Source organism: Maylandia zebra, linkage group LG15 (genome assembly GCF_041146795.1).
Source record: "Maylandia zebra isolate NMK-2024a linkage group LG15, Mzebra_GT3a, whole genome shotgun sequence".
Classification (NCBI taxonomy): Eukaryota; Metazoa; Chordata; class Actinopteri; order Cichliformes; family Cichlidae; genus Maylandia; species Maylandia zebra.
The window spans coordinates 18,934,724-18,962,372 of NC_135181.1; the positions used below are offsets into that span (position 1 = coordinate 18,934,724).

Sequence of the window (27,649 nt, forward strand, 5' to 3'; positions counted from 1 at the left end):
AAAACTGTCCTGTAATTATAAAATATAAAGTTTTCATTAATTCACAGAAAATGTGCTTTGTTCTGTGAAACCACACAACAAACAAACAAACAAACAAACATACATTTCTTTAGCAGATAATGAAAAAACAGGAACTTTCTGTTGTTTATCTTGTTTACTTTGGTGTAGCATAAATGACAATTACATTTTCCAAAGCTGTCCAGTGGGCTCGATTGCTCGGCCGATTCTGGTCACCGGGGCCTACGTTTGACATCCCTGGTCTAGCAGCTTATTTTACTTCTCTGATGTCAGTTTTCCACATCGAATCAAACCAAAACTGCTGACCACATTTTTCTCATCACATGTTGGAGAGGAAACCCTCAAGAATGAGTCTGCAAATTAATCACACTGGTCCACAGCCAAAAGGTTTGTGAAATTATAAAATATTTTCCCAGTTTTGGGTCTGAAAGTGAAGAATCTGCAAGGACTCCTCCAGAATGATAAACATAAGTAGCTTAAAGAGAAAAGCTCAAAACAAATTAGACCAACAAAAGATAAAAGGGAAAGTAACTCAGTTGAATCTAAAAAGTGAGGTAAAATAAAATCTGATAGAATACTATATGTAAAGCATATAAAAATCTATGTAAAAATAGAAATGGCTCTCTAGTTTCAATAAAGTGAACGATTACTTCAAATGTTATGAACAGATTAGTGGGAAATCTGTTGATCTGGATCCATTTACTATTTTTCTTCACATCTATCTGCACAACTAACGCTGGCTATTATTTACAGTTTTGTTATAATGACAACAACCAAAAAATTCCCATAAATAAATAACAGCAAAGAGCTTAATGAAATATAAAGAACACACATTATTGACTGGAAAGGTCTCGTGAACCACAAGTATTTTTGTTCTGTGTTGGGGTTTTTTTTGGGGGGGGGGGGTTTTTTTTTTTTTGGGGGGGGGGGGGGGGGGGTTGTTTCTCCCAAACTAGAGCCCCAATAATCATTAAAGTACAGATATCACTTACATGAATACTATGAGGTATTAAAGTTCACTATTAATTATCACATGAGCCAATTTGGACATAATTTTGTGCTTTGGAAAGACTTGTGAATGCCTGACCTGTGAATCAGCTGTTTTTTTTTCCTGCAGGTTGATATTGCAGGTGTATTCAGTATATATGTGCAGGTCACAGGCTTGTGGTTCGACTGCTGTTAATTAATTCTTCTGAATTCCCACCACAGCGGCTGCAGCCAGCCAAGCTGCCAAAGAGGGCATCCCTGTCTCCACACTGTGGCACTTCAGCTCCATATTGTTGCATTCAAGTGCTCAAAGTAACCTCTCAACGCTGTAACTGCCCCGTTCGAGTGCACTGGGTCAAAAGCAACAATCACACAAAAAGCCCGTGTGGGCCAGCGTTTATCTTTTCAGAGATCATGTCTAAAGATTAAGCAGCAGAAGATAAATAAATCAAAGGTAAAATGTATTTCTGCTATTATTTTGTTAATATATAGTCAACATTTCAGAAATATAATCAACGAAAGCAAATTTAAACTCATGTTGCAACTAAAGTGGCCTAAGATAGTAATAATAGTCAATGCTTCGCTCAAATCCCCCCCCCCCCCACAAAAAAAAAAGATAAAATAAAATCGGATGCTAATCGTTACATTTTTGACCGCAAGTGAAGGTATCACGACTACAGCAGCAGAAGGCACGCCCCTTTCCCAAGAGGAAGAGGAAACGCCTTCCACAGACTAAACTCCCCTCCCATTGGTCAGTTTTCCGGTTTCTCTCATTCGAACGGCCCCTGATTGGCTGCTGCCGGACGGTCGCCGAAGAAGCGTCTGCTGCTCGCGTTGTGCCAGCTGTCCTCGCGCACTCGGCCAGTGCTGGGCATCGGAGACAGGCTCCTGCTGAGTAGGATCACGGAATCTGCGAACCGGGTAAGAAGACAGAAAATCCCACAAATGAGAGGACGTCAGGCTGTAGAGCTGTTGACCAATCGGTAGATTTTATCACCTATATCATAATTAGAGGCGTTAAAATCCCTCTTTATGCCATTTACATTGGTAACGGCATGGTTATAACGAACATGAATCAGTCTCTGTAAACGAAAATTAGGCAAATTTGGCAGATTTTCTATATTTTGTTACATTTTTGCAAATCAGTGACGTGTTTCTGCGTCTAAATTAAAATGTGAATGAATTAACTCAACGTTTTTCCTTCCAGTAAATGAATGAAAAAAACATTAGTTTCGCTTAAATGCGGTGAAAAAATGGAAAATTGGCGGTGATGTCGTGAAAATGGCATCGTGTGGTTTGGGGCGATGAAATATGGGTGAGATGTGAGTCTGTGTGTGTGTGTGTGTGTGTGTGTGTGTGTGTGTGTGTGTGTGTGTGTGTGTGTGTGTGTGGCGTGCCATCAGTGCTGCAAGGCTGTGTGTTTGTTATGTAAGTCCCTTTTAGGTTATTCTCCCTTTTCCCAAATTTATTGAGTCACAGTAATGATGATGATGATGATGATGATGATGATGATAATGAAGGGGTCTGTCTGTAGCCGTGGACACTCGCTTGTATGCACGATGTGTGAGCGTGCATGTGCGTGTGCTTGGAGTCCTTGGTGTGTGTGTGGCTGGGTACAAAACGCGAACAGGTGATTTAAAATCCAGGTTGTGCACATTATTTGGTTGGAGGGTATTCCTGGGTGCTGCAAATCCTTCAGGTACACCACATTGATCTGAATAAATCAGAGGGCGTCCTGATTAGATGATGTAACTGCTGCCCTACACATGGTCTGTTTCCATTAGGAATGCAATGGTTGTCTTCTAGTGTGTAACGTGTTAATTAGGGTGGTGGTGTAGCCTTGCCTCAGCTAGGTTTCTGAGTTTGCATGTTCTCCCGGTGTATATAACAGCCCTGTTTTCATGTAGTGGTTTACTTTTCTCTTATTGTGTATGCAGGCAGACTTATACAAACGTCACGCCTACAGGGCTGATATGAAGATGCCAACAGTGATTTATGTACCAGATGGTAAACATCCCTTTTAATGCTCTAATTTTGGGTATTCCTAACATGTAAGGGATTTCCTTGGAGGTTGCTGCTTGGCTCTTATAGGCCCTTACAGTCAGAGCTGTTGGTCTAGTCTTTGGGTTTCGGCTGGTCATGCATTTTCTAATTTTTGTATCCTTGGATTGAGGCACAAATGTGCAATTCTGTCAGTTTTTACCACCATTTCAATGTGCAGGAGCTCAAAGTTTCCCACGTTAGAGAGGACGATGCTTTAGATGCTTGCAAAGCTGCAAAACTAAACAGCTTCTTCTCTCTGCTTTGTCTGAGTGGCGACACCTATTGTTCAGGATGCTGATCAGTAGAGTGCAGCAAGCACCCCACCCTCTCCTTTGGTGTAACTGGTGATAAGGAGGTGATGATGTCCTTTCGCAGCAACTGAACCTGATCACTTCATTGTCTAGTGGTCAGGTTTCCCGGTTTTCACCCAGGGTTTGACTCCACGTATAGCAACTTGCATATAAGGACAGACATTTCAGGAAGAGGAAGTAAGGAGCAGCTTTATCTAATAATGGCCCTGTTGCACCTCCCACCTGATGAATGATGGTGTTGCCACTGCTAATTATGCACTTTCATAACCTGCTGTTGCTAGTTTGAAAATGTGTTTACTACCACTTTAATGACAATACCAAAGCTCAGAGATTCACAGTTTATACTGTTGCAACAGTTTTCAAAAGACTAAGCCATTTCTTTTACCTCCAGTTTTGACTTCTTCTCCTGCTATACCAGCTCTGATGTGAGGTATTGTCTGAGTCGCTGCACGATTCAGGAGAATACTGCAGCTAGTACCTGTGCAGAGGTCACTCAGAGATTCTCAGGTTATACAGAGGAAGAAGCTTGAAAAACTGCATAACTAAACACCTTCTGCTCTCTGCTTTGTCTAAGTAGTGACAGCAATATTCAGGATGTTGGTCAGAATTGTGCAAAAAGTACCCGCGACTGGGCAGTGTTGATGTCACTGTGACAACCAATGCAGTGACCAAACTGGTGGCTCTAGCAACAGCTGAATGTCCAAGTAAGTGGCCAACACAAGCAGTCCCATATGTTCTAGTGGATAGGATTCCTGGTTTTCACCCAGGTGGCCTGGATTGACTCCCGGTATAAGAACTTATATTTTATGAACAAACATTTTAATAAGAGGACATAAAGAGCATAGGTTGGTGCATAGGAGTGGAGGAAGGTGCACACAGGTGTACTCCATATTATGCAGAAGGTCTTGATAATCTAAGATCAACTGCAGATGATGTATGGTTTGAGGTGGGACAATGGAAGATGATAAGCTTTTTATTGGGCGGGAACACGATGGAAAGGATTAGAGATGAAGACATCAGAGCGACAGCTCAGGTTAAGTGTTGTGGAGACAAAGTCAGAGAGTGAGGCTGAGATGGTTTGGGCATGTGCAGAGGCAGGGTAGTGGATATACTTGGCAACAGATGCTGAAAAGTGAGTTGCCAGGAAGGTGGAGAGGAAGACCACGGAAAATGTAAACAATTTCACCTTCAAATGAGAAGAGGAAGAACTTGAAGAGTAGGTCAGACCGAAGGTCAAAGGTCAGACAGAAAAAATACTGGCAAAATAAATTTTATGTACAGCTCTTGGCGTTGAGTTTTTTCTAAATGTATAGTGTGATTAGGGGGCGTGTAGAGACAGAGATGCCCCTAATCCTCAGAGTGATGCCCCAGTTACCTTATTGTCTGTTTATCTGTGTGTGATTCAGTAATGCTTATTCATGCATGAACCTGCAGCAGTACACACAATTCTTCTGTGTGTGTGTGTGTGTGTGTGTGTGTGTGTGTGTGTGTGTGTGTGTGTGTGTGTTTAGTATCTATTCCTATCTTCAAGTGGCTGTAAATTTGCTGCATGTTGGTTGGCTTTTTAAATAACTCTAGTTTTCACACATGCACATATGCAAGGTAATCCAGACATGGACACACACACACACACAGAGAGAGGGAGACAGAGAGAGAGATACTCCTCCCTGTGGCAAATATCAAGCAAGAGTCATCAGCTGTCTGGTCCTTTCTTCTCACTTACAGCGCGCGCGCACACACACACACACACACACACACACACACACACACACACACACACACACACACACACACACACACACACACACGTGAGCATGTCAGCAGCTACCATGTGAAATGTAACAATTTATAAACATTTTTAAACAACTTTTTTCATCCTTTCAGGCGTTTAAGCCAAGTTTGAACTTATTTAGGAAAATGCTAAGTTTAAATTTTTTTATTGGTTATTAATTATTTTAAAGCTCTCACCACACCATTTTTATCAGTCGATAAGAAAAAAATTAAAAGAATCCAGACGACATTTTATGGAATTTAAAATCAAGACAAACTCCCTGTTTACATATTTTCCATTAAAAAACAGTACATTTCCGTACAAAAGAAAGTAAATCATCATAGCATCTCTCCTCATTTTCATCCCTCCTGCTCATACAACTGCAGTAGAAACACTGGTTTAGCTTTTGTACATTTTTATCCAATAAATAATTTGCTTTCTAAATGGTGCCTCCAGTATAAGAGTTCAGGTTTTATTCATGCTTTGAGGTAGTTGTGTCTTTGTATTACCATCGCGTCGTGAATCTGTGTGCCACGCACAGTCCCAACTCACTCAGCCTGCTGCTCCTCATTTATTATTAATTAAGTCCCCCATTAAAAAAAGTTTGGATGGAGAGGGGAGGAAACTAGGGTGTGTCTCGCTGTGTTAGACTGTGTGCAGCTGATGTTAGTGTTTATCTGTGTGTGTGTGTGTGTGTGTGTGTGTGTGTGTGTGTGTGTGTGTGTGTGTGTGTGTGTGTGTGTGCAGAAGCAGCTGGTCCCAGGGTGCGTGAGAAATGCTGCCTGGTGTGTGTGTGTCTGTTATACCTGCTGTGACACAGCAGAAAGTGAACACACACACACACATTGAAGATGTCTAAAATAGATGCTTTTTTTCCTTTGAATGCAGTTAGCGAGGAGCATTAGGGACGACCTCAGTTTCTCCTGACGATTAGGGCTGCTCAATTAATCGAATTTTAATCACGATTACGATCTGGGCTTTCAACGATCATTAAAAATGACTGAGCCGATTATTAGCCCCTCCCTCGTTTATCCGCGACACCTTAAAGGCCGGTCCGTGAAAATATTGTCGGGCATAAACCGGTCCGTGGTGCAAAAAAGGTTGGAGACCGCTGATTAAGAGGACCCGAGGGAAGCTCGGAAAGCTAAGCAGAAGTTATTTGGAGAGGAGAGTGACTGCCGTTGGTTGAAAAAGAGAGGTGTTGCACACTATTTTATATTATTTTTTAAAGTCATTGTTAACCCTTTAAAGCCGGTCAGAGCAGCACGCTCTGTTTTGTGTAACTATTTTTAAATCCCTGTAGAACCTGAACCGTGTAAGCTAGCGCAATAATTTGTTTTGCATATGAAACCGGAGGAGTTGTACTTACATCTTATGTCATCAGCTTGTCCTAGGTCACTGTTTCCTTCCACATAAAGCTTTGCAAAAATTGCATAAAAAGCTCTTGCAGGAACAAAAACATAATATTCCAGAAACACGCTTCGCTGATCCGATCAGCTGTTCGTAACACTTCCCACAGTGAAACAGGCGTCAGCGCGAACTATCACATGTCCGCCATTTCCTGGCCGAAACCGGAAGTGACGTCATTTTCGCGGAAAATGTAGTTTTTTTTTTACTTGTAGGCCTTAAAGGCCTATACTGGTCATGTTAGACTTTTCTGAATAGTTTCTGGGATGCTTAGAACTCGAATTGCACTGCTGGAAATATTTTATTTTGATGCACCTGCTGTTTTCTTTGAAAATTTGCATCATAGGATTGTTTTTTGTTTTTCCTGCAGTATATAAAAATTGGTGTATCTCCAAAATAAAACTATGAACACACTCAAAATAAATTTCCTGTGGTGGGAAACTATTTTTTGCAACTTTTTTGTATTTAAAGTTTTGAGGGATAAACCTCTTAAATTTCTCCAAGTAGAAATATATGTAAAAAAACAAAACAAAAACGATTTTCAATTTTTTTTTGTAGTTTATTGCACTTTTTTGCAATTAATGTAGTTACTATGGACTTAATGCATACATATTATTAAAATATGGGCTATAACAGTTGTATAGCAACTTGAAATGCTCCCATAAATGGCACTACAACATGTAAAAAAATAATATAAGCTCTGGCGGACTTGGTTCTATAGTAGGTCTTAAAGGGTTAAATAAATATAGTCAAATAATCGCGATCTCAATTTCAGTGAAAATAATCGTGATTATCATTTTTGCCATAATCGAGCAGCCCTACTGACGATTTTGACTTTCTGTGCACACAAGGCCTGAATTTCAGATCTCCCGTACTGATGTAAAAGCACAAGTCTCGTGTTTCTGTGTGAAATGGAAATCAGCTTTTGAGAGCAGATAGTGTTAAAATGGGCCAGTGGCTGCTTCCCGTCATTACCCCTCACATTGCATCATGTCACATCGCAGCTCCTGACTGTGCTTTAAGTCTCATCTCCTCGATCACCTCATGTTGCATCACATCTCTTCAAGCTGCTTCATGTTCTCCATAAAAGTCTGTTTCATACATAGAAAAACATCCTTTGTGGCAGCACATGGAGCAGATAGGACAGGGCTGGGCAATTTATTTTTTACAAATTATGTCCTCTAAGTCTCTGGGAATTTGGACAGTTATTTAAGTATTATCTAAATTAACTTTAATTTTAATGCTCATCAGGACAGAAATGCCATATACTGACCCCCACCAGAAAAAAAAGGCTTTTTTCTCTACACAGTGTACTTTAAACATCGGCCCAGAATTTCTCAGGTGTTGCATCCTGACTAAACCTGAAACTAAACCTTTCACAAAATCTATCAGTATTATTATTATTACTATTAGTATTATTATTATAAATCAGGCCAAATATTTAAAGAGTAAAAAAGTTGTTATTCCCATATGTAACATATGTGCAGCACTGCGATCGCCACAGTGCTGCACACATTACTGAAGCATTTGGAACACAGGAACACCTATGCACGGCTCCTCTTTGTAGACTACAGCTCGGCTTTTAATACCATCCGGCCATACAAACTCCGTCCCAAACTCCACCAACTGGGACTTAACTCTTCTCTGTGCAACTGGATTGTGGACTTCCTCACTAACCGTAGACAGAGTGTCAGAGTGGGTAAGAACACCTCTTCCACCCTTGTGGTCAACACCGGTGCCCCTCAGGGGTGTGTTCTGAGCCCTCTGCTATACACTCTCTTCACCCATGACTGTATTTCCTCCTGCGCGTCCAATCTCATTGTTAAGTTTGCAGATGACACTACAGTGCTCGGACTTATATCCAACAATGATGAGACAAACTATAGGACAGAGGTGCAACAACTAGAGTCATGGTGCCACGACAATAACTTGGTCTTAAACACCAAAAAGACCAAGGAGATCATTGTAGATTTCCGGAAGAGGGGTCATAACAACCATCTGCCTCTCTTCATTGGCAGTGAGGCGGTGGAGAGGGTGAGCAGTTTTAAATTCTTGGGGGTAACTGTGACCGAGGACCTGTCCTGGGGCAACCATATCACCTTAGTTGCACGGAAGGCCCAACAGCGCCTCTACTACCTGAGGAGACTGCGGAGCGCACACATTCCCAGACCTCTGATGTTGAACTTCTACAACTGTGCCATCAGCAGCGTTCTGACGTATGGATTTCTAGTGTGGTTCCCCAGCTGCACCAAGGCCGATCAGCAAGCACTCCAGCGGGTGGTGAAAGAAGCTGGCAGAATTATTGGAACAAGTCTGCCAGAGATCAGTAATATCTTCCCCACTCGCTGTCTGAGGAGGGTGCACAGTATCCTGCGGGACCAACATCACCCTGCGCGCCACCTTTTCCATCTGCTGCCCTCAGGGAGAAGGTACAGGTCTATACAGGCCAGAACATCCAGACTGGCCAACAGCCTGTATCCACAGGCTGTGAGGCTCCTGAACTCTCTGCCCCCCTCTCACGGACAATAACCATATCCAACTTCTTAATAGCAATGAACTGGTCTGCATTGGTGCATCATATCTTTATTCTCTTCCCCCTCCTGCCCCCCCCCCCCCCTTTCTTAAATAGATAACTATCATATCTGATATCATATCTCACAGTACAATAATATTGAATGGGTTGCATTGTTGTATTTTGTCATGTTTCTCAGGTCTTTGTCTGAATTTCTACGAACATTATTGCTAAGGATTGTCTTATTGCATTGGAGTCACACTGGGTTAAATATGTACACTTGGGTTTTAAGGGGTATTTATTATTTTCTTCTTTTTTTTGGGTTGTATGGAAGCCCCAAACGCAATTTCATTGTTCTTGACAATGACAATAAATAAATAAATACTAAATACTAAATACTAAATAACAAAACCATGAAGTAAAATGGACACTCAGGACCAATTAACAAAATTACACATATATAAATATTTTTTTCTTAGTTTTAAGAATTGAATGTTTATATTTCAGCTGAGCTTTTAGCTTTTTAGTAAAAGTAACACTTTTTGCAACCACCGTTTGAACTATATGGCAGGAATATGGCAGAACTGTATTAATATAGTAAAGTAAGCTATTGTCAGTTAGGGTTGCAGCTAAAGTAGGCTCCATCAACTCTGTTACAGGTCAGATAAAGCAGCCAGCCAGTATTTTTTTTATATATACTCCATTCCTTGAACCTTTGGTGAACTTACTGTTAATTAAAGGCGTTATTTTCATTTTTGGAAGTTTAATTTCCTCTGTCCTCATATTCCTACAAACACACAAAGCCACACAAAGCCTCCAGTGTCCAATGCAGAAGTCAGCGTTCCCAGTCCCACACCCAGTCCGAGTCTGCAGTCTGTGTGGGTTTGGACTGAGCTGACTAGAAAATAGTGACAACAGCAGCACCAAGTTAAGACATGTAGACATCACTGTCTTTTTCTCTGTCAGCTTAACTATTTCTTTTCCTCACCAAGTCATTTTCTGAAGTTTGGGGACTGGTGTTTTGATGGTTTGTCCTTTCCAAAACAGATGGGACACATTGTCTAAAATGTAAATTTAAAAAAAAGAACTGAAGCATCTGTGAATCATCTGAACCCGTGTATTTAATTAGAGGCACCACACTGTCAATAATTTCCTTTTTTAAATTCATATGTTCTGACACATATGAAACGAGCATTTTTAGTATTTTAGAAGTAACTCTTTGAACCACTGTATGGGAAACATTTTTTAAAAATTACAAATATTTTTTCTCAGTGAAAAGTAACATAATACTTGGAAATATTATTGAAGATTCAAAGAATTTGTTTGATGACGTAACGCACCTTTAGCACCAGGTAGCTAATCATATTTCGACTAGTCCAACTTCATTAACCTTCTAAATGTGTCGTTTCCTGTCTTTGTTAATGTCCAGAGTTACTGCAGTGGGGTTTACTTTCGTTTTTTAGAAACACTTCAGTCAGGGATAAATGGTGTAGATGTCATCTAGCCTAATGAATTTCTAAATTCAGTTTTTCATTAATTCCTGAATGTTCAGCTTCCTTGTAACACTCTGACAGCCACATTGATCATATTAGTACTTTATTTGAACCAGCGCTGCCTCACTAAAGGATGGCTAATGATGCCAGACTTAACAAGCCAGTGCCAAGCTCCAGTCTATACATATTACACAATAGGACAGCTCTGTAGTAAAAAAGGGGCCAAGAACCATTTAGTAGCTAAAATCTTGAGCGAAAAAACTATGATAAAAGACGAGGCAGACGTAAAGTTTCTGTGTGAAATACTGCAAAGTATGTGTGTATGTGAGTGTTGACTTTATACCAAGTGGAATTCAAATGATAAATCAGTCTTGATGCTTTAGTATGCCTTACCATGTGTGTGTGTGTGTGTGTGTGTGTGTGTGTGTGTGTGTGTGTGTGTGTGTGTGTGTGTGTGTGTGTGGACGCCTTTTTTCCGCTGAAGGATCTCCAGTTCCCGTCTCCCGGGAAACCACTCTTTTAATCAGGCTGCCAGGGCTTTAGGGCACTGCTTTCCATACCGCACAGCGCTCCACCATCGTGTTTACCACTTTATCTTTCATCTCAGCACAATAAGCTACTTCTACTCTTCTTCTCTTTCTTTGGCCATTGTTGTAAATCTCTAGTTTCTTTTTTTTTTGTTTTGGACTCCATCTTCTCTGTACTCAACTGGACTATGATCTGATCCCAGATGATTTCTGCTCAGCGCTCCTACAGTAAAGCCAGACAGTATGAATGAATATTTTTCATAGAAACAACAATATATTTCAGAAACTTTCCTTAAATCTATGTTTAAAGCTTCTTGTTACGCCCAGGCTTCATTATTAGCAAGCTGGCAAAACCAAAGCATTTCTCTTTCCCATTGGTCCAAATTTCTGCTCATCCAGTGGGGGTACAAATTTCTCTCCTCATTATTCTGTTCACTGTTCTCTTCCTTCCCCTCTCTCCTTCCTCTCTCTATTCTCCTCCATCTCTTTGAGTTGATTCTGTGTGACTGGGGCTCTATTGTGTCTGGCCATCAAACACATTGCATACAGCCACCCATGCAGAATACACACATATACACAAAGACATGCTTATTGGAGAACCTCTCAGTTTGTTGATCCTATTAGGTTTACTCAATCTACTTTTTATTTCAATGATCATCTAAAAGAAGAACATAGTGGACCACAGATTGCAAAAGCTAATAGTTAACCACACTGTTTTGATGTGCAGTGTAATTTTAAATATGTAGTGAGTGTTGCAAAGGGGAAAAATATATTTAAAACAAAATAAACAAATAAGTTGTGATTTGTAGAAAGCGGATATAAAACCAAGTCAAGTTTAAAAGCCAAAGAATAAAACATGGTTTTAAAAATGTTGGTGGTGATGAAGCCAGCTGTTTCAATTTTTTAGGCTCAAAGAAACAATCTCCCCTATGCTTTAAATATGTTTAATTTAATTCAGAAAAGGTCAAATTTGGTGTAGTTTGGAGGAGAGGCAATTTTAATGATTAGAATTATTGAGTGGTGTAATATATTATTATATATCTTCATTTTCCATATAAAAAAAGAGTTCATCTGAGAAATCTTCATCAATATTGGGCATCAAGTGTTGCTTTAGGGCTTCTGCGGCAGTAAAAGACAAGCAATCAAAATGACTGGCAGGTGGTGTAGAACAGCGGTCCCCAACCGCCGGGCCTCGGACCGGTACCGGTTTGTGAGTCGTTTGTTACCAGGCCGCGAGGGTTGAGGCTCAGGTGTGAAATTTATGGTTTTCAGGGTTTTTATTGGTTTTTATCTTTATTTTTTTTTAAATAGTTTTTATCATAACCCGGTTTCCCTTTTCCCGTGTGTTATGAATATATCTTCTGTTTTTTGGTACCAGTACTGGTTTTATTTTGTTGTATTTATCCGCAACACCTTAAAGGCCGGTCCGTGAAAATATTGTTGGGCATAAACCGGTCCGTGGCGCAAAAAGGTTTGGGGACCGCAGGTGCAGAACATGTAATATTCAGTATAACCTGCTGATATGTTTTGAAGCTTCAACAGTTTTTAAACCCAGGGGTACACATGGTCATATGAGCATTAAGATTTGTTTGTAGTCCATCTTCAGCACATCGTAGTTTCACCACAACTGCGCTTCCACTTGGCTCAGTAATTTGAGCCAAGTGGAAGTTCGATCCTCTGAGCGCTGTGTTTGTCTTTTCCTCCTTAATATCTTTCCCATCCTCCCTGTGACGTTTTCCATTGAGATCAAGGAAAAGTGGTTTGGAAAAGGTATAGGAGGTAATTTTGGGTCTGTTCAGCCATAGCCTTGGTTTGTTAGCCATGGCTCATTGCAGAAAATTACAATGTGGTGATTACAAGTGGAAAGTTACATTAAAGCCAAAGCCATTAATTTTAAAGAACATGCATTATATATTTTTCTATGGTGATAAAGAACTCCACACTGCTTTCCATTTCCCTCACTTAACTAATATAAAATAAATCAATCAAAGGATAAGTAAATAAAAAGACACTTTAAAACCTCACAGAGGATCAACTTTACTGCTGTAACTGGAAAAGACTTGGAAAGGAAACACCAGGATCCTACCATGAATAGGATTCGATGAAAAACACAAACTGGGTGTACTGGGTCTGCGTAGTGTAACACAACCTAGAAATTATCATAGCCACAAGTAATCATTATGCACACAAGGACCACCGGGCATTCATTTTGTAAACTGCTCATACAGCACAAATGCCTGAAATTAGGTGAGTTACATGTCTGCTAACCACAAGGCTGGATCATTAAAATTCACTTTGCTGTAAAGGGAATATTTGAAGAACGAAGCGCAGGAACGTACTGTAACCCTTGTAAAATTACCGATTAATATACTCATTTCCTTTTATATTGCAACATCAGAAAATAGTGAAAAATGTGTTTAAGTTTTCCTGAAATACTAGTACCTTTATTTTATTAACTACTGTACTATGAAGGTCTCATACTATGAATAAATTGTTATAAATCATAATAAATTGTAATAGTAACAGACCTGTTGTTCTCTACCGGTTGTTAGTTGTTAGTTCCTGATCCTTGAAGAAACATCTGCTTTCCATCTGTCCTTGCAAAGTGCTGATAAGCTGTTATTCCTGCAGATACTGTAATAGATTTATAAATTATAGATCCACTCCTAAATATTTTATAGACTGAGCTGACACACTTTAAAGACGGGAGGAAATGCTTCCCAGAAACTGTAACGTGTAACTCAGCACAAAATACAGAACACAAACTTTCACTTGTTGACTTTGGTTTTACGAGTAGCGGTTGGTTGCAGGACTCCACACTGGATTCCTGAAGTTGAATAGACCAGTACAATGCCAGGGTTTAAGTATTGCTGTGTAAAGCAAATTAAACACTGGATAAAAGCAGTAGTTCCAGCTGAGAGCTGCAAGATTTCAGTTAGTTTTGTTCAAATCAAGCAACTTTTTCTATTTAGAACAATTAATTTCGCACTGCAGAATTTAATTTAAACTGTTACCACCCAAAGGTAGCACTCGACTGGTGGGTGTGTTAAGATATTTTAGATCTGAGCTTCTGTTTCACTTCTGATATTTATTTTTAGTCCTACTCATATTTCCTTGAGTATTTAGTAGTTTAGTTAAATACAAAACAAACATTACTCACTGCACCACCTTATGGTAAGGACTGGTATTGCGCAACGTTGTTAACATGCTAAATATCGTGTACTTGAATTTACTTGAATACCCTTTTATCTTGTAGGACTATGGCTGCTAACATGGGGTCCATGCGTATCCTCATCAAGGGGGGAAAGGTGGTCAATGATGACTTCACCCAGGAAGCAGATGTCTACATCGAGAACGGCATCATACAGCAGGTAAATCACTGTTATGTACACATGTTAAATGTGCACGTGTGCAAATGTATTTGTACTTGCAAGCACATTTTTCCACGTGTCATACAGTAAAAACTTTTCATCGCTTTCACACTTTCGCTGTCCAGTATATCTCCAGCTGTTAGCATGACTCATTTCACAGTAATAGCATGAAGAGAACCACTCGGTCAACTCTGTGGCTCCAAACCATGGTACTATAATTATCTCACACAGTGTTGTCATGGAGATAAGCATCGGTTTATGTGGCGAGGACGCCTTTGAATCAGCTGTACTGAAACGTTCCAGTGTTGCTGCAGCTGTTGAGCATTTACACACTCTCTGTCAGTGCTTACTTCCATCACCACTGACAACAACAGCTATTTTTTTGCCGTATTTAAAGTGTCGAAGCTGAGCGAGTCATACTGTAACCAACACGTTCTCAGTCCCAAAGCGTAACACTTTACGCTAACAGTTCTAATATTAAAAATGGGCAAAGTTCTCAATAGTGAGGTCAGCGTGTGTAAGCATGCAGCCTGATCTAAGCTGTCATACAAAAGGGGAACATCTCAGGCTGTGAGACCTTTTTGTGAGTTTGTGCCAATCAGAAGAAAACCACCTAGAAGTTGAGTTAAACTGCAAATATGCACAGCTCCTCTGGTAAGAAGAAAAGATTACCAAGTGTACTAATGTTCATGTCAGCCTGTTTAATTGTCAGCATTATCACAAAAACAGTTACCAAAGTAATTAATAGTCATTCTCTATGGACTGTGAAAGTATGTATTTCAGTGTGGATGAAAATGTCAGATTGGCTAACAAGCAATAGATGACACATTCATGCTTAGAGCTATAAAATCAATGTCAATTTTATTTATATATCACATTTCACACAGTTATAAATGACCTCAATTCAGCAGGCAGCTTGTTCCAAAGAACAGGACCACAGTAATTGAAAACACCCTCAGCAGCACATCTAATTCTGCACCTGATTACCTAAAAAATAAAAATCTGAAATTAGTTTGGTTTAATATACCAAACAAAATCCCTAAGATAAAGAACCTTGAATAACCTTAAATTTAATATATTAAACGATAATTAATGGATTGTATTAAAAGTAAATGTTTGTTTCCTTACATCTTGGCCTGATATAGGCCCAGAGTTTGGTGGTAACGCAGGTTGCAATTAAAAAATATGTATCCCCCTACCGGGGGCATGGAAAATAGCTACTTGAGGTTGCTAGGTGAAACTAATTGTAAAGAGATAAAGAGTGATGTAAAGAAAACCTCCTTGTGATTGCTTTCCTCACTAGTAGATTGCCACAGCTGCAGTCTGCATGGAAGACTTTCTCTGCAAACACTCGTCATTTATGGCCCTTTTATGGTCGCCGTTCTCGCACGAACTGTACTGTACAGCAAAAGTGAAGTCGCATTCCCTGGTACAAGCTGCATGGTTTCTTTGCTTCCTGGTTTTCACTTCTTCTCGTCCTGTCCAGCGCTGATGTGGTCCCGTCTGAGTGACTCTTTGTGTGCGAAGTGACTAATATGGCAAGCATAAATGGGTCCTTACGCTCCTTAGCAAGAAAAACAAAACAAAAATATTCTTCTGAAAATGGTTAGGCACAAGACGATCCTGAAAGTCAGTGAAAATGCAGATAATGTCCAAAGAAACACTTAGAAAGGTTGGCTGTGGCTCAGGAGGTCGAGCAGGTCATCGGCTAATCGGAAGGTTGGTGTTTTGATCATTGGCTGCTCCGGTCTGCATGCTAAAGCAAGCAAGAAACTAAACCCCGAGTTGCTTCTGATGTGTTCATCGGAGTGTATGATCAAAGGCTTTTAGACATAGAGTAATAGTAGCTCAAAAGCACTATAAAAGAACCAGTGCTTCAGAAAACCTACTTAAAAAAGTCTGGCCTTTTTGGAAGCAAAATAAAAAGAAATTTGCACAGTGATTTACCTCTTGGTGACCAGTTTCAGCTAGAAACTATTATTGTGTAGCTGGGACTTTAATAAAATAAAGTGATAATAATGTGAAAATAAAGTACTGTAATTCGTGTGTTTGTGTTTTCTGTGGCAGGTTGGAAAGGAGCTGATGATACCAGGCGGAGCTAAGGTGATAGATGCCTCTGGAAAGCTGGTGTTACCGGGCGGAATTGACACCAGTGTGCATCTGCAGGAGACCTTCATGAACGCCACCATCCAGGACGACTTCTACAGTGGGACCAAGGTACACACGCTGTAAACACACTGCTCAAACACACTCACACACAGGGCTTTGCTGTGAGCAGGCTCGTCAGCATGCCTGTGATTAAACACATTTCAAGTCTGCAGACAGCTGTCATGCTTTCTCTGTGACTCTGACGTGTCTGCAGTGAAATACTGAGTCCTGCTTTTAGCTTCATCAGGACTAATGACCACATGTTTTCTCACATTGGTCTTTCAGGAAGCAAACACCTGTCAGCAGTTTCTGGTTGAAAGCAGAGACTTATCTTTTTTAGACACACATTCACACCGCTGTTTAGTTTTCATCTGTTCTGGGTGTATTTGTTAATTTCCTGTGAATGTCCGGCATGTTTTCCACTGAGAGCCCGAGCAACGAGGATGATTTCATAATTAAGAGGTTAAGAGGTGTTATTGTTGCCTGCAGTGGTATGCATGTGTTGGAGGATGTTCTCAGCTTGTCTGTTTAGATGCTGCCTGGCATGCCTGACAGTTTTAGTCAAGGGCGTCAGCTGTGGACGCCAACAGTACAGTATCAGCAAAAGATAGTCATGTGACAAAAAGTCAAAGTATATGTGTGTGTTGTTGTAGGTGATTGCTTCATCAGACACATCTAATAATATATTACATGATAAATGTAACGTGGAGTCCCCAGAAGATGATGAGTAAGTTTATTTTTTGTTATTTGGCTCTGCTAGTGTACATTTGCATGATTCACAGTTCAAAATGATCGTATGTACAAATGGATAAATACAAATGTGTCTTTCACTGGGCCTTTGTTGAACCCTTCTGCCTGAAACAATCCCCTTTGCCCTGCTTCTGATTGGCTCTCCCTTAAACAAAAGCTTGGAACAGTAGGCCAGAACTGTGGCTGAGACCATATTAAGGATACATTTACATCATACAGAGCGAAGAGTAGAAAAAACTGTCTGAAACAGAGAATTTAAATCTGAAATCTGAACTTACGGCTCACTGGGATTATTTAGGACTGCGCCAGGTGTCACTGACAGTGGGCTGATCTATTTGAATAAATCTGTGTTGTTCTGTGCTCACGTGTTCATACGCCAGCAGCAGTGACCCAGCTGATAGCAGCAGAGCTAACGTAGCACCGAGGAAGTTGCAAAGGGTCAGCAGTTTGGAGGTTTTTCACGCCTCTGGGGCCAACCGCTTTTCTTTGTGTTAGTGCAATCATTTTTGACAAAACTAAAAACTGTGGTCTAGTGACGGGAAAGGTCACGCTCTATCTTTGTCTTTTTGTTTCTCACTCGTGCTTTATGCATCAGTTATTAACATTATTGCTGCACAACTGTGAGTCTCACATGTGAAGAGATGAACTTCTAGTGATATTTAGTTTAGGTTCAAGTCACCCTACTTCAGGTACTTCTGTTTATTCCTCAATTTATTTTTTTATGTAACATGAGAATCGACACCTTCACTAGCTTAAAATATAATCTAACAAATAAATACATCCAAAAATATCAGTTTAGTTATTTGCTATTATTGCTGTTAATGTATTATTACCACTTCTATGACTTTAGGAACAATAAGGACACAATAAGCTAAATGAGCTAAAGGAGCAGGTATTTTAACTAGTTTTCTTCATGTTGCTTTGAAATTTCCCCTGTTAGGCGTAGCAAAGGTACAGGAAAAGTGGTGACGTTAACCTGCAGGTGACCCACAATGACAGCTTTTCTTTTCCTTTTTTACTGCCATTAGATAAAAGACAGACTTCAGAAAAGTGTCTGTCCCAGAGTGTTGATTAGAATCAATCAAAATGCGGGGCACCGTGTCAGTATTTGGGGACGAGGCCTAAAAATGTTTTATATTAATGCTATTCCGTCCACGCTGCCCGCCCAGCTGGTCTTTCTGCTCAGTGTAGCTGCTGACGAGCAAGTGATTGTCTGGGGGAGATCGTCAGCAGCACTTTTAGTATCTTTTCTCCTCGCAGCCTTGCCGGCATGTTTGGAAATTATGGTGCACATCATAAAATAGCGGCGGTGACTTTGCTGTGCTGTAAGAGGAGAGAAATGAGGCTGAAGACTGGTGACAAACTGGTGCCAGTTCTCCCCCAGCCCCCACCGCTGCCCTCGCTGCCATGACAACTAACCCGCACTCTTAGCATGGAAATTTATGTGTGTGTGAGAGAGTATGTGCACACATGACCGTGGTAGTATTGTGTGGTTCCTATGGTGACTGTGTTACCGCAGCAACTGCTCGTGTAATTGTGATGAACCCCTAAACTATTTCCCCCCTCTGCATCCCTCTCTCCCTCTGTTTTGTAACTGTCTGCTCCCTCTTCTGCTTTACTTCCTTCCTCCTCTGGTGCCTCCTCCTGTTCCTCTGCTTCACCCCGATTTATATAACACGCTGTAATGGTGGAAGGTCAAGAGGAAGAACGTGCTGCCCGGATAGGAATGATCTGGAACTGATGTTTTAGCTTCTTTGACATCATGCTGAAGTCTTTTCAGCCATTCTTAGCTGCTTATCCAGGTGAAGGTCACCAGACATGTAGCCAGTCCATCATCAGAACCTTCTTTCTGTGTCTGCCATGGACTGTATATAAAAGATCTGTAAGGTCTGTAAAGGGAAGCCAATGATGACCAGCAGGGGGCGATGCTGACCACTGCCCCACATATGTAGATGCAATATTAAAAACCGTGAACTCTTTAAAGTTAAAATAAAAAGGTTTCGGCCTCAGGGGCATCACACTGCCTGACAGGTGACGGGTTTGAACAGTTAAAAAAGACTTCCAGACGATATAAACTACAATCGAAAAGCACAGCTGTGTCTCTGTTATTAAATACTAACAGAATAAAGTGTGTGATCTGCTCTCACTGTTATCCACAGTCAGTCTTTACAGTGTAACACTGATCAATCACATCCAGCTAAGCAGATCTGTTTTTTTTTTCTACATAAAGCCTGAAATGTTGCCTGAGCTGTATCTGTCACAGCAGGCCTGGCTGAGATCATTTAAACGTCTCAGCAGGCTGAACTGTAGCAATGAAGAGAAGGAGGAGGGTAGTGGAAGAAGGTGAGGTGCTCGGCTGTAATAAGAAGTACGAGTGGAGCTGATAGAGGCTGATCAGAGGGCTGGAGCAGTAATCTGTCTCACACTGATAGCCTCTCCCAGAGTCTGACACACTCTCACCCCCTCACAGTCGCTTTCATATGTAAAGGAAGCTTCAGGCACTCATGTGACAGGATTTCTGTGTGCTCGTTGGTTCTTCTTGGAGGAAAAGTTAACTCTTTCTTTTGTACATTAAAATCTTCACAACTAATGCTATTTTTAAATGATTGTGTTCGGTGTGGTTTCAGAATGAATCAACTGTTAATAAAAACATTTGAACTGTTATTATTAGATGTAACTTTCTCTTGGTGATCTGTTAAAATAATCCAGCTTTGCAGTTTAAAATCCCAAAAGTATTGTTATTGATCTTTATTAGTCTATAGATGTTCTTCTACTGGGTTTCAACTTCTTTTACTCCTTCCTTCATGTCTGCCGCCCTCTCGCCATCTCTTTTACTTTCTATGCAGGGGATTATCTTCACAGTAGGGGTTTGGGGTCTTTAATGGAGCAGGAGATTCATATTACGCACCGCTTGTGGTTTATGTGTCAGTATGTTGGGTTGACAAAAAGAGCTTTTAGGTCAAATCCACTAAGATTAAACGATGTTGGTTGGCTGAACACGCTGTCTTTCTCCATCACTGTTTATGTTTTGGTATGTTTAAATTAAAGAGTTGAAAAACGATCCACATGCTTATATCACTGCTCTTAATCAGATGTTAAATAATCAGTGCGCACTGTGTGTTTATTTGACCTGATATTCTGGTATCTTTAGGAATTTATAATCTACAAATCTTCTACTTACGTTAAGATAAGATAAGATAAGATAGAACTTTATTAATCCCTCGGGTGGGTTCCTCTGGGAAATTCGATTTCCAAAAAAGCACAGCACCGACAGAAGTTACAGAGTTACAGAATATTATATATATACACACACACACACACACACACACACACACACACACACACACACACACACACACACACACACACACACACACACACACACATATATATATAAATACAGAGACAATATAAATAAAATATACGAAGGAGATAAATAGAATAAATAGGAATAAAAAATAAAAATACAAGTGAATTGCACATTTCAAGTATTGAGGTCTATTGCACTGTTGACTATTTACAAAAGTATTGCACAAAAGGTATTGCACAGTGAGGTGAAGAGGCACTACAGCTTAGTTGTTCCCCCCTCCTTTGTCCTCCTGTTTCCCCTCCCTCTCCCCTCCAGAGAGGAGTTAAACAGTCTGATGGCGTGTGGGACAAAGGAGTTTTTAAGTCTGTTAGTTCTTGTCTTGGGGAGAAGCAACCTGTCACTGAACAGACTCTTCTGGTTGTTAATGGCCGTGTGCAGAGGATGCCTGGCATTGTCCATAATGCCATAAAGTTATGTGGACACATTCACAAAGCCTGTGTAATGATGTCACTGGAGGGACGACTCATTTTGTTGTGAAATATCTGAAAGCTTGCAAAAGGATGCACAACTATCCTGGGCTTAAACATGCACCTGGCTGGTATTGTTGCTGTTGCCAGCAGATATGCTCTGTGCTGTCTGCAGTGAGCGAGTGATGCTGTGCTTCTTGAGTCTCCACAGCAGGTTTGTAATTTAGAACAAGCTAAAATTGGATGTTGTTTCAAGTGTTTGTAGTTGCAAATGTTGCTTGAAAACAGCGTGAAAAACATCTCAGCTCTCAGACAGCTCCTTTATTCCAGTTTGACAGAAAAGTCTCAAACTGCCCCTGAATCAGTTCACACTGATTATAGCAATGTTAGCTCATACTGTCGTGTGCGTAACATGGATCGGTAAAGATGCAGTGATCAGGGATTTCTTTTTCCCTTTACCTCCTGTTTGCTCGCTTGTTTTCTCCGCTCTGCCCTCTGGGATTTTTTAAAGAAGGGGGCCAGCAGTAAATCTTAATTGAGGCCAAGCAGACAGACAGCCTAAATCCCACAATCCCCAGCTGTGCATCTGTGCCCCCCGCTTTCTCTCTCACACGCACACATGCACACAGTTACATGTAGTGACAGTGATCAATGACATACACTCTTCATGCACACATATGCTGAGACCTTCGATGCTGACATTGCACATCACTCGGACTGGTTTCTATGGTAATGAGAAATCTGATAGCTTACTGGCCGACTGAGCTTACGCTCACAAGCAGGTGACCCCGCCCCCCGTCTGTGAGACACGTCTGCAGCCCGAGGCGACGGCTCCACACTGTCACAGAAACGTTCTCATGTAGTCACATTTTATTGAGGTTAGGCTGCAAAAATGATGGCGGTTTAACGTCACTTTGATTGTCGATGATGACTAAAGAGCAGATTACAGCTGTTTCACACCCCACCTCTTCATTTCCTCTTTTATATGCGATTACAGACGTTCTCCCATCATGCCTCGGTGTGATATTCCTGTTAGAGGATATTGGATGGGTGAATGTTTGCGCAATTTTGGGAGAGGAGGACAGGAGGAGGAAGAGGGTGGGGACGTGCGACAGGCATGGCTGAGCAGTATCTGTTGTCATGGTTACACAAAAGTGCATTCACCATTGTAGCGAGGAAGACGAGTCACTGCACACAGCTTCCTTCACTTCTTCTAGTCTATCGTTGTTTCCTCATCCTCTCTTTCCCCCCCCCATCTGTAACTTTGCTTCCTCTCGCCCACTCCTCTCCTTCATTAGTAATTTCATCTCTCATCTTCTCCAGTTCTCTGTTTCCTGTGGAGTAGAAGTGAGGGAGCCACATTTAGCAGCAGGAGCCATATTCAGAAAGCTTACGTTTGTAGTTTTTGAGTTTGTGAAGTATTAAGACGTTCACACGTATAGCTACACTAATGTGAAGCCTTTTGTCAAAACTTAATGAAACCAATGTTGTCACACTCTTGGAAGGAAAAAAGCCTTATCTCTCTTTCTGTGTCAGGCTGAGATATTTCTATAGAGAGGACAAACCAGTGATTACAGCACTAAATAAGGGCATTTAGACTGAGAACAACACTGAAAGGAAAATGAAGCAGTGGCTACAAGAGAGTCAGTGCAATCAATAAAGAGCAGAGCATATGATGAACAGTTGATAAGGAAGGACTATTGTCACCAGACAAACAGAGTCTGTGCTGGACATTGGTGTTATTGTCCTCTTTCTAATCAGTCTTTCTTTTCTCTTATTCTGCCCCCCTCTCTGTCACCCCTGGTCACCCTCTTACCTCACCCAGGCGGCTCTGATGGGTGGTACCACCATGGTGATGGCTCTGGTTCTGCCTGAACAACACTGCTCCCTGCTGGACGCCTACGAGAAGTGCAGGGCTCTGGCCGATGCCAAGGCGTGCTGCGACTATGCTCTGCACGTCGGGCTGACCTGGTGGGGACCAAAGGTAAATTTAAAAAACGTACCACCAAAGTGCTTGGAATTACGTTGGTAGCATATATCATTATTTATTTTTGTGCTCTTCTGGCGTTTATCATCGTTGAATGAATAATAACGCAGCCAGCCGTTTGTGGGTGAAATGTGTAATGACCTAGATTAAACCCGCACAAGAACTGGGTTAACACACGTGCTCAGTGGGCACATTAGGCAGATTATATGAGTCAAGGTGCCTCATTCAGCCTTTGGCTTTAATGTCTGTCCTACATCATCTGCTGACTTTGTGCATGTGCCCAATCTCATTGCATATTGTTAAACGTTTCATGCCAGAATGAGGTTTAATACAACACCTGTCCAGCAGAAAGCTTTGACTGGTAGTCATTCTTGTTTAAAAAATGTCAACACAATGTTTCTTAACACATTTCAGGGTGTGTGTGGTAAAGAGAGAGGACACAAAGGCAGAAAAACAAGGGCGAGCCAGTATCTGGCTAAAAATACCCACGAAACAATAACCCAACAGAGCTTGGGCAGAGAAAGTGAGCCTGGGCAGACCTTCCAACAAAGACAAACTTAAAGACAGATAAGACAGGGGACTAATTACACAAAAACAAAGCTGAACACCAGTGAAAACAAGCAGGGCGGGGCAGATAATAATAAAGGAGGGTAAAAGAAAAGAAAATCAAACTAACACAACACAAGAGAGAAAACTGACTATCAAAGTAAAACAAGGACATGAAGTCTTAATTTATACTTTTATTTATACTTATTTATATTTTGAATCTATGTCGAGTCTGCATGGTAGTCTATCCTAGTGTCCAACACCATCATCACCCAAAGAATAGTTGGCAGAAGGTTTCTCTCTTTGAATTGATTTGGACAATGATGACAGAGGTAGCTGAAAATATGTAGGAGAAATTGAGCTAGTCACTAAAACGCTGCATCAGCACGATGTGGTTGCAGTTCTAGTGGAAGTGATGTTACAGCATAGCTTTTTCAGAGGGCTTTACCATACAGTGGATGATCTACAGCATAAATTAACCCAAATGTATAAATCCTGATTAACACTAAACAAGGTGTCAGAGAAAAGGAAACAAAGACACAGAGGCCGGGTCCACAGACAAGGAAACACTGCAGAGAGAAACAATAACAGGAGAGAATAATAATGATAATGATAAAAAATACTCAAACTGTCATGAGCTGTAAAAGTAGATTAATCATTATGGAAGGAAGTAGTTTTGCTCCTTTCATCAATACTCCATCATGACTATGACGTGACCTTTATGGCCCATTCACCGCAGCAGAGTTCAGCATTTTAAACACTAAACTGTCTAGTTTCCTTTTACTGCTGTTTGAATGAATGAAATGGATTCTTCTCAGCGGGGCTGTTATAGTCACCAGTGTAAAGGCAGTGTGATCTCATTGTGGCAGGTTTCCAAGCTCATTTCATGCCCCACAAAACAAACACACACACACACACACACACACACAGTTTCTCTTTCACTCCATGCCCACAGTCCCAATGCCCGATGCACTAACTGCCTTTACATATATAAGCTGAAGCTTTGCAAGCACTGAACTGTAATCCAGAAACATGACTGCTGACCCTGAGACCTCTGAATCGTCCTTAGGTGCGTAATGAGATGGAGACCCTGGTGAGGGAACATGGAGTGAACTCCTTCCAGGTGTTCATGGCCTACAAAGACATGATGATGCTGCGGGATTCAGAGCTCTACCAGACTCTGCAGACCTGTAAGGACATCGGTGCCATTGCCCGAGTCCACGCTGAAAACGGAGAGCTGGTGGCCGAGGTGCAAAGACAAATTTTCTTTTCCTTTGACGTCGAAGTGAAATCACAAACCCGTTTTAAAATGAATGTGTTTGTGTTGTTAGGGTGCCAAAGAGGCTCTGGATTTGGGCATCAGTGGGCCGGAGGGAATAGAGATCAGTCGACCAGAGGAGGTAAATATGCAGTGGACAGAGGGGTGGGGGGTTTCAGGAGGTAGTGGTCGTATCCTAATCTAAAGGTCAGAGGATCAATCTGCTCCTGCAGTCTACATTGGCACTGAACACTTGGACTTACGCCCAACACATCCATTAGAGTGTGAGCGGGCGTGATATTAGACTAATGTGGGACTATGTGAATGTGGCTTGTAGTAAAAACTCTTTCTAGTCTGATGTGTGAAAAAGCACTGATCTAAAACATAACAGTGGAAAATAAAACTTTTTTCCTTGATGTTCCCTTAAAATGCTGATAAAACCTAATTTTGAATATTAAGTAGGTATGTTTAGGGATCTTTCCTATAAATGTAAAACAAAACCAAGTAATCATTGTGGCCTTGAACTTTTTTTTGTAAGATATTTGCAATAAATATTAAAATGTTTACTTATTAAAGTTGTTATTTTGTGATTTTACTCTGTCTTCTTGTCTGCAGCTGGAGTCTGAGGCCACTCACAGAGCCATCACCATCGCCAACAGGGTAAAAACATTTTAATATCCAGTCTGTGTGCAGTTATTGATAAGTAATTAAAGGACTGATTAAAATCTTTTGTGTGACCACAGGCTCGCTGCCCAATCTACCTGGTAAATGTGTCCAGTATGTCTGCTGGTGATATGATCGCTGCTGCTAAGATGCAGGGTGAGCTTACTGCCCGATGAAGACAAACTAACAGTCACCGTGACGATGGAGAGGATGAAAGCTGACTTTTCTTCACTTTTTATAATTTCAGGTAAGGTGGTCCACGGGGAGACTACAGTTGCTCACGCAGTGTTGAATGGGATGCAGTATTACCACCAGGATTGGGCTCATGCCGCCGCCCATGTCATCGTCCCTCCGCTCCGCCTCGACCCAAACACACCCAGCTACCTCATGGGCCTGCTGGGCAAGTATGTGTGCTGCACTCACATCAGCATGCTGTACTGCTTCGAGTAAACTGATCGCAACAGCAGCTCAGTGACCGGCAAAGGTGCCGTGGATAAAAACGCTCCTCTAAACTAAACGTTGATATCTTGTTTCCTGTTTCAGTGACAATCTGAGCGTGGTGGCATCAGAGCACCGTCCGTTCAGCACCAAGCAGAGAGCTTTGGGCAAAGAGGACTTCACCAAGATCCCTCATGGAGTGCCTGGAGTCCAGGACAGGATGAGCGTCATTTGGGAGAGAGGAGTGGTACGTACACACGTCAAACGCACACATAAAAACCTGAGATCAGCCATGAACCACACAATTTATCATCCACAACCAGTGGATGTGGAAGTTCTGTTTTGACACCATGTTGGTAAGTCTTAGTTTTCTGTAGTTAAACAGAAATAAAACTTACTCATTAAGTTTTGTTTCTGTTTATAAAACTTAATGAAAAGTTTGAAGCTTATCATAATATGACAAGCACTGGCGATATCTTCTACCATTAGCATCCACATGAGGCTCAAAGCTTGTATCAGTTACTGTGCCAAGATATTTCCTCTACTCCACAAACTCAACAGTCTGAGAGATTGCTCAGTTTTATTTCCAGCTATTTGCAATAAAAATTAAGTATTTCTCCAGTGAATGAACTCATACTACGCCATCTTGAACTGCAGCTGGTGATGGATGTCCATGTTCTGCTCTGAAGCCTCTATGAGAAAGACCACTTTACCAGCACATGAAATAGATCTTCTGCTCTAGCTAGAGTGGCCATGCAGCTCTCAGCTGATCTCCAGAGCACCATCCAAGACCTGGAGTTGGAGTTTGTCCAATACTGGGATGAGATTCTCTCTGGGGAAGCAGCTGAATGACATCATGGTCTACCACAGTAGCGACAGAAATAAAGACGTTTTGTATGATCGGATGGGCTTTCTGTATTTTTAAGGTTACAGGGAAAATGGATGAGAATCGTTTTGTGGCGGTGACGAGCTCCAACGCTGCAAAGATCTACAACCTGTACCCGCGCAAAGGCCGCATCATCCCCGGGGCTGACGCTGACGTGGTGGTCTGGGATCCAGATGCAACAAGGTACACAGCTGTAAATAAACAGAAATCACCTTTATTACTGGACTCAGCCCGAAGCATAGGGACACACATCCATCACTTTCTGTGTGTGTGTGTGTGTGTGCAGGACAATCTCTGTGAGCACTCAGGTGCAGGGCGGAGACTTCAACCTGTACGAAGGGATGCGTTGCCACGGCGTCCCTCTGGTCACCATCAGCCGGGGGCGTTTGGTGTGTGAGAACGGCGTGTTCATGTGCGCCGAGGGGTCCGGAAAGTTCTACCCGCAGCGCACTTTCCCCGACTACCTCTACAAGAAGATGGTGCAGAGGGAAAAGGTGCGTTCACTGTCATCACGTTATTAACACTGATTCCAAACCTGCCTCTTTGTGTTGTGAGTGTTTCCACTGATAATTAAAACTCCAGGGCAGGACAGCAAGATCCAGGCTGAGCTCTGCTGTGTCAGCTGACAGCAAACCTGCCACAAACACTCCCATCATGATGTGACTGACTTCACCGATCTGACAGCCCATATAAAGGATTTAATGCTCCCTGTGGAAGCCAGCAGTGTGTTTTCCTGCTGCTGCCCCTGTCTGTGAA

General features: G+C 41.4%; 1 protein-coding gene across 1 annotated transcript in view; it reads left to right on the forward strand.

The window, feature by feature from the left end:
* The first annotated feature begins 1,813 nt into the window (after positions 1–1,813).
* LOC101477555 (dihydropyrimidinase-related protein 5) overlaps positions 1,814–27,649 on the forward strand; it is a 29,164-nt gene continuing 3,328 nt past the window's right edge. Inside the window, exons 1-12 of the mRNA XM_014414543.4 lie at positions 1,814–1,926; positions 14,326–14,440; positions 16,508–16,657; positions 22,941–23,099; positions 24,718–24,897; positions 24,980–25,048; positions 25,522–25,566; positions 25,650–25,725; positions 25,817–25,973; positions 26,113–26,254; positions 26,934–27,076; positions 27,180–27,387. Coding sequence (XP_014270029.1) covers positions 14,330–14,440; positions 16,508–16,657; positions 22,941–23,099; positions 24,718–24,897; positions 24,980–25,048; positions 25,522–25,566; positions 25,650–25,725; positions 25,817–25,973; positions 26,113–26,254; positions 26,934–27,076; positions 27,180–27,387 — 1,440 coding nt within the window. The 5' untranslated portion in view covers positions 1,814–1,926; positions 14,326–14,329. The remainder of the gene's footprint in view (positions 1,927–14,325; positions 14,441–16,507; positions 16,658–22,940; positions 23,100–24,717; positions 24,898–24,979; positions 25,049–25,521; positions 25,567–25,649; positions 25,726–25,816; positions 25,974–26,112; positions 26,255–26,933; positions 27,077–27,179; positions 27,388–27,649) is intronic.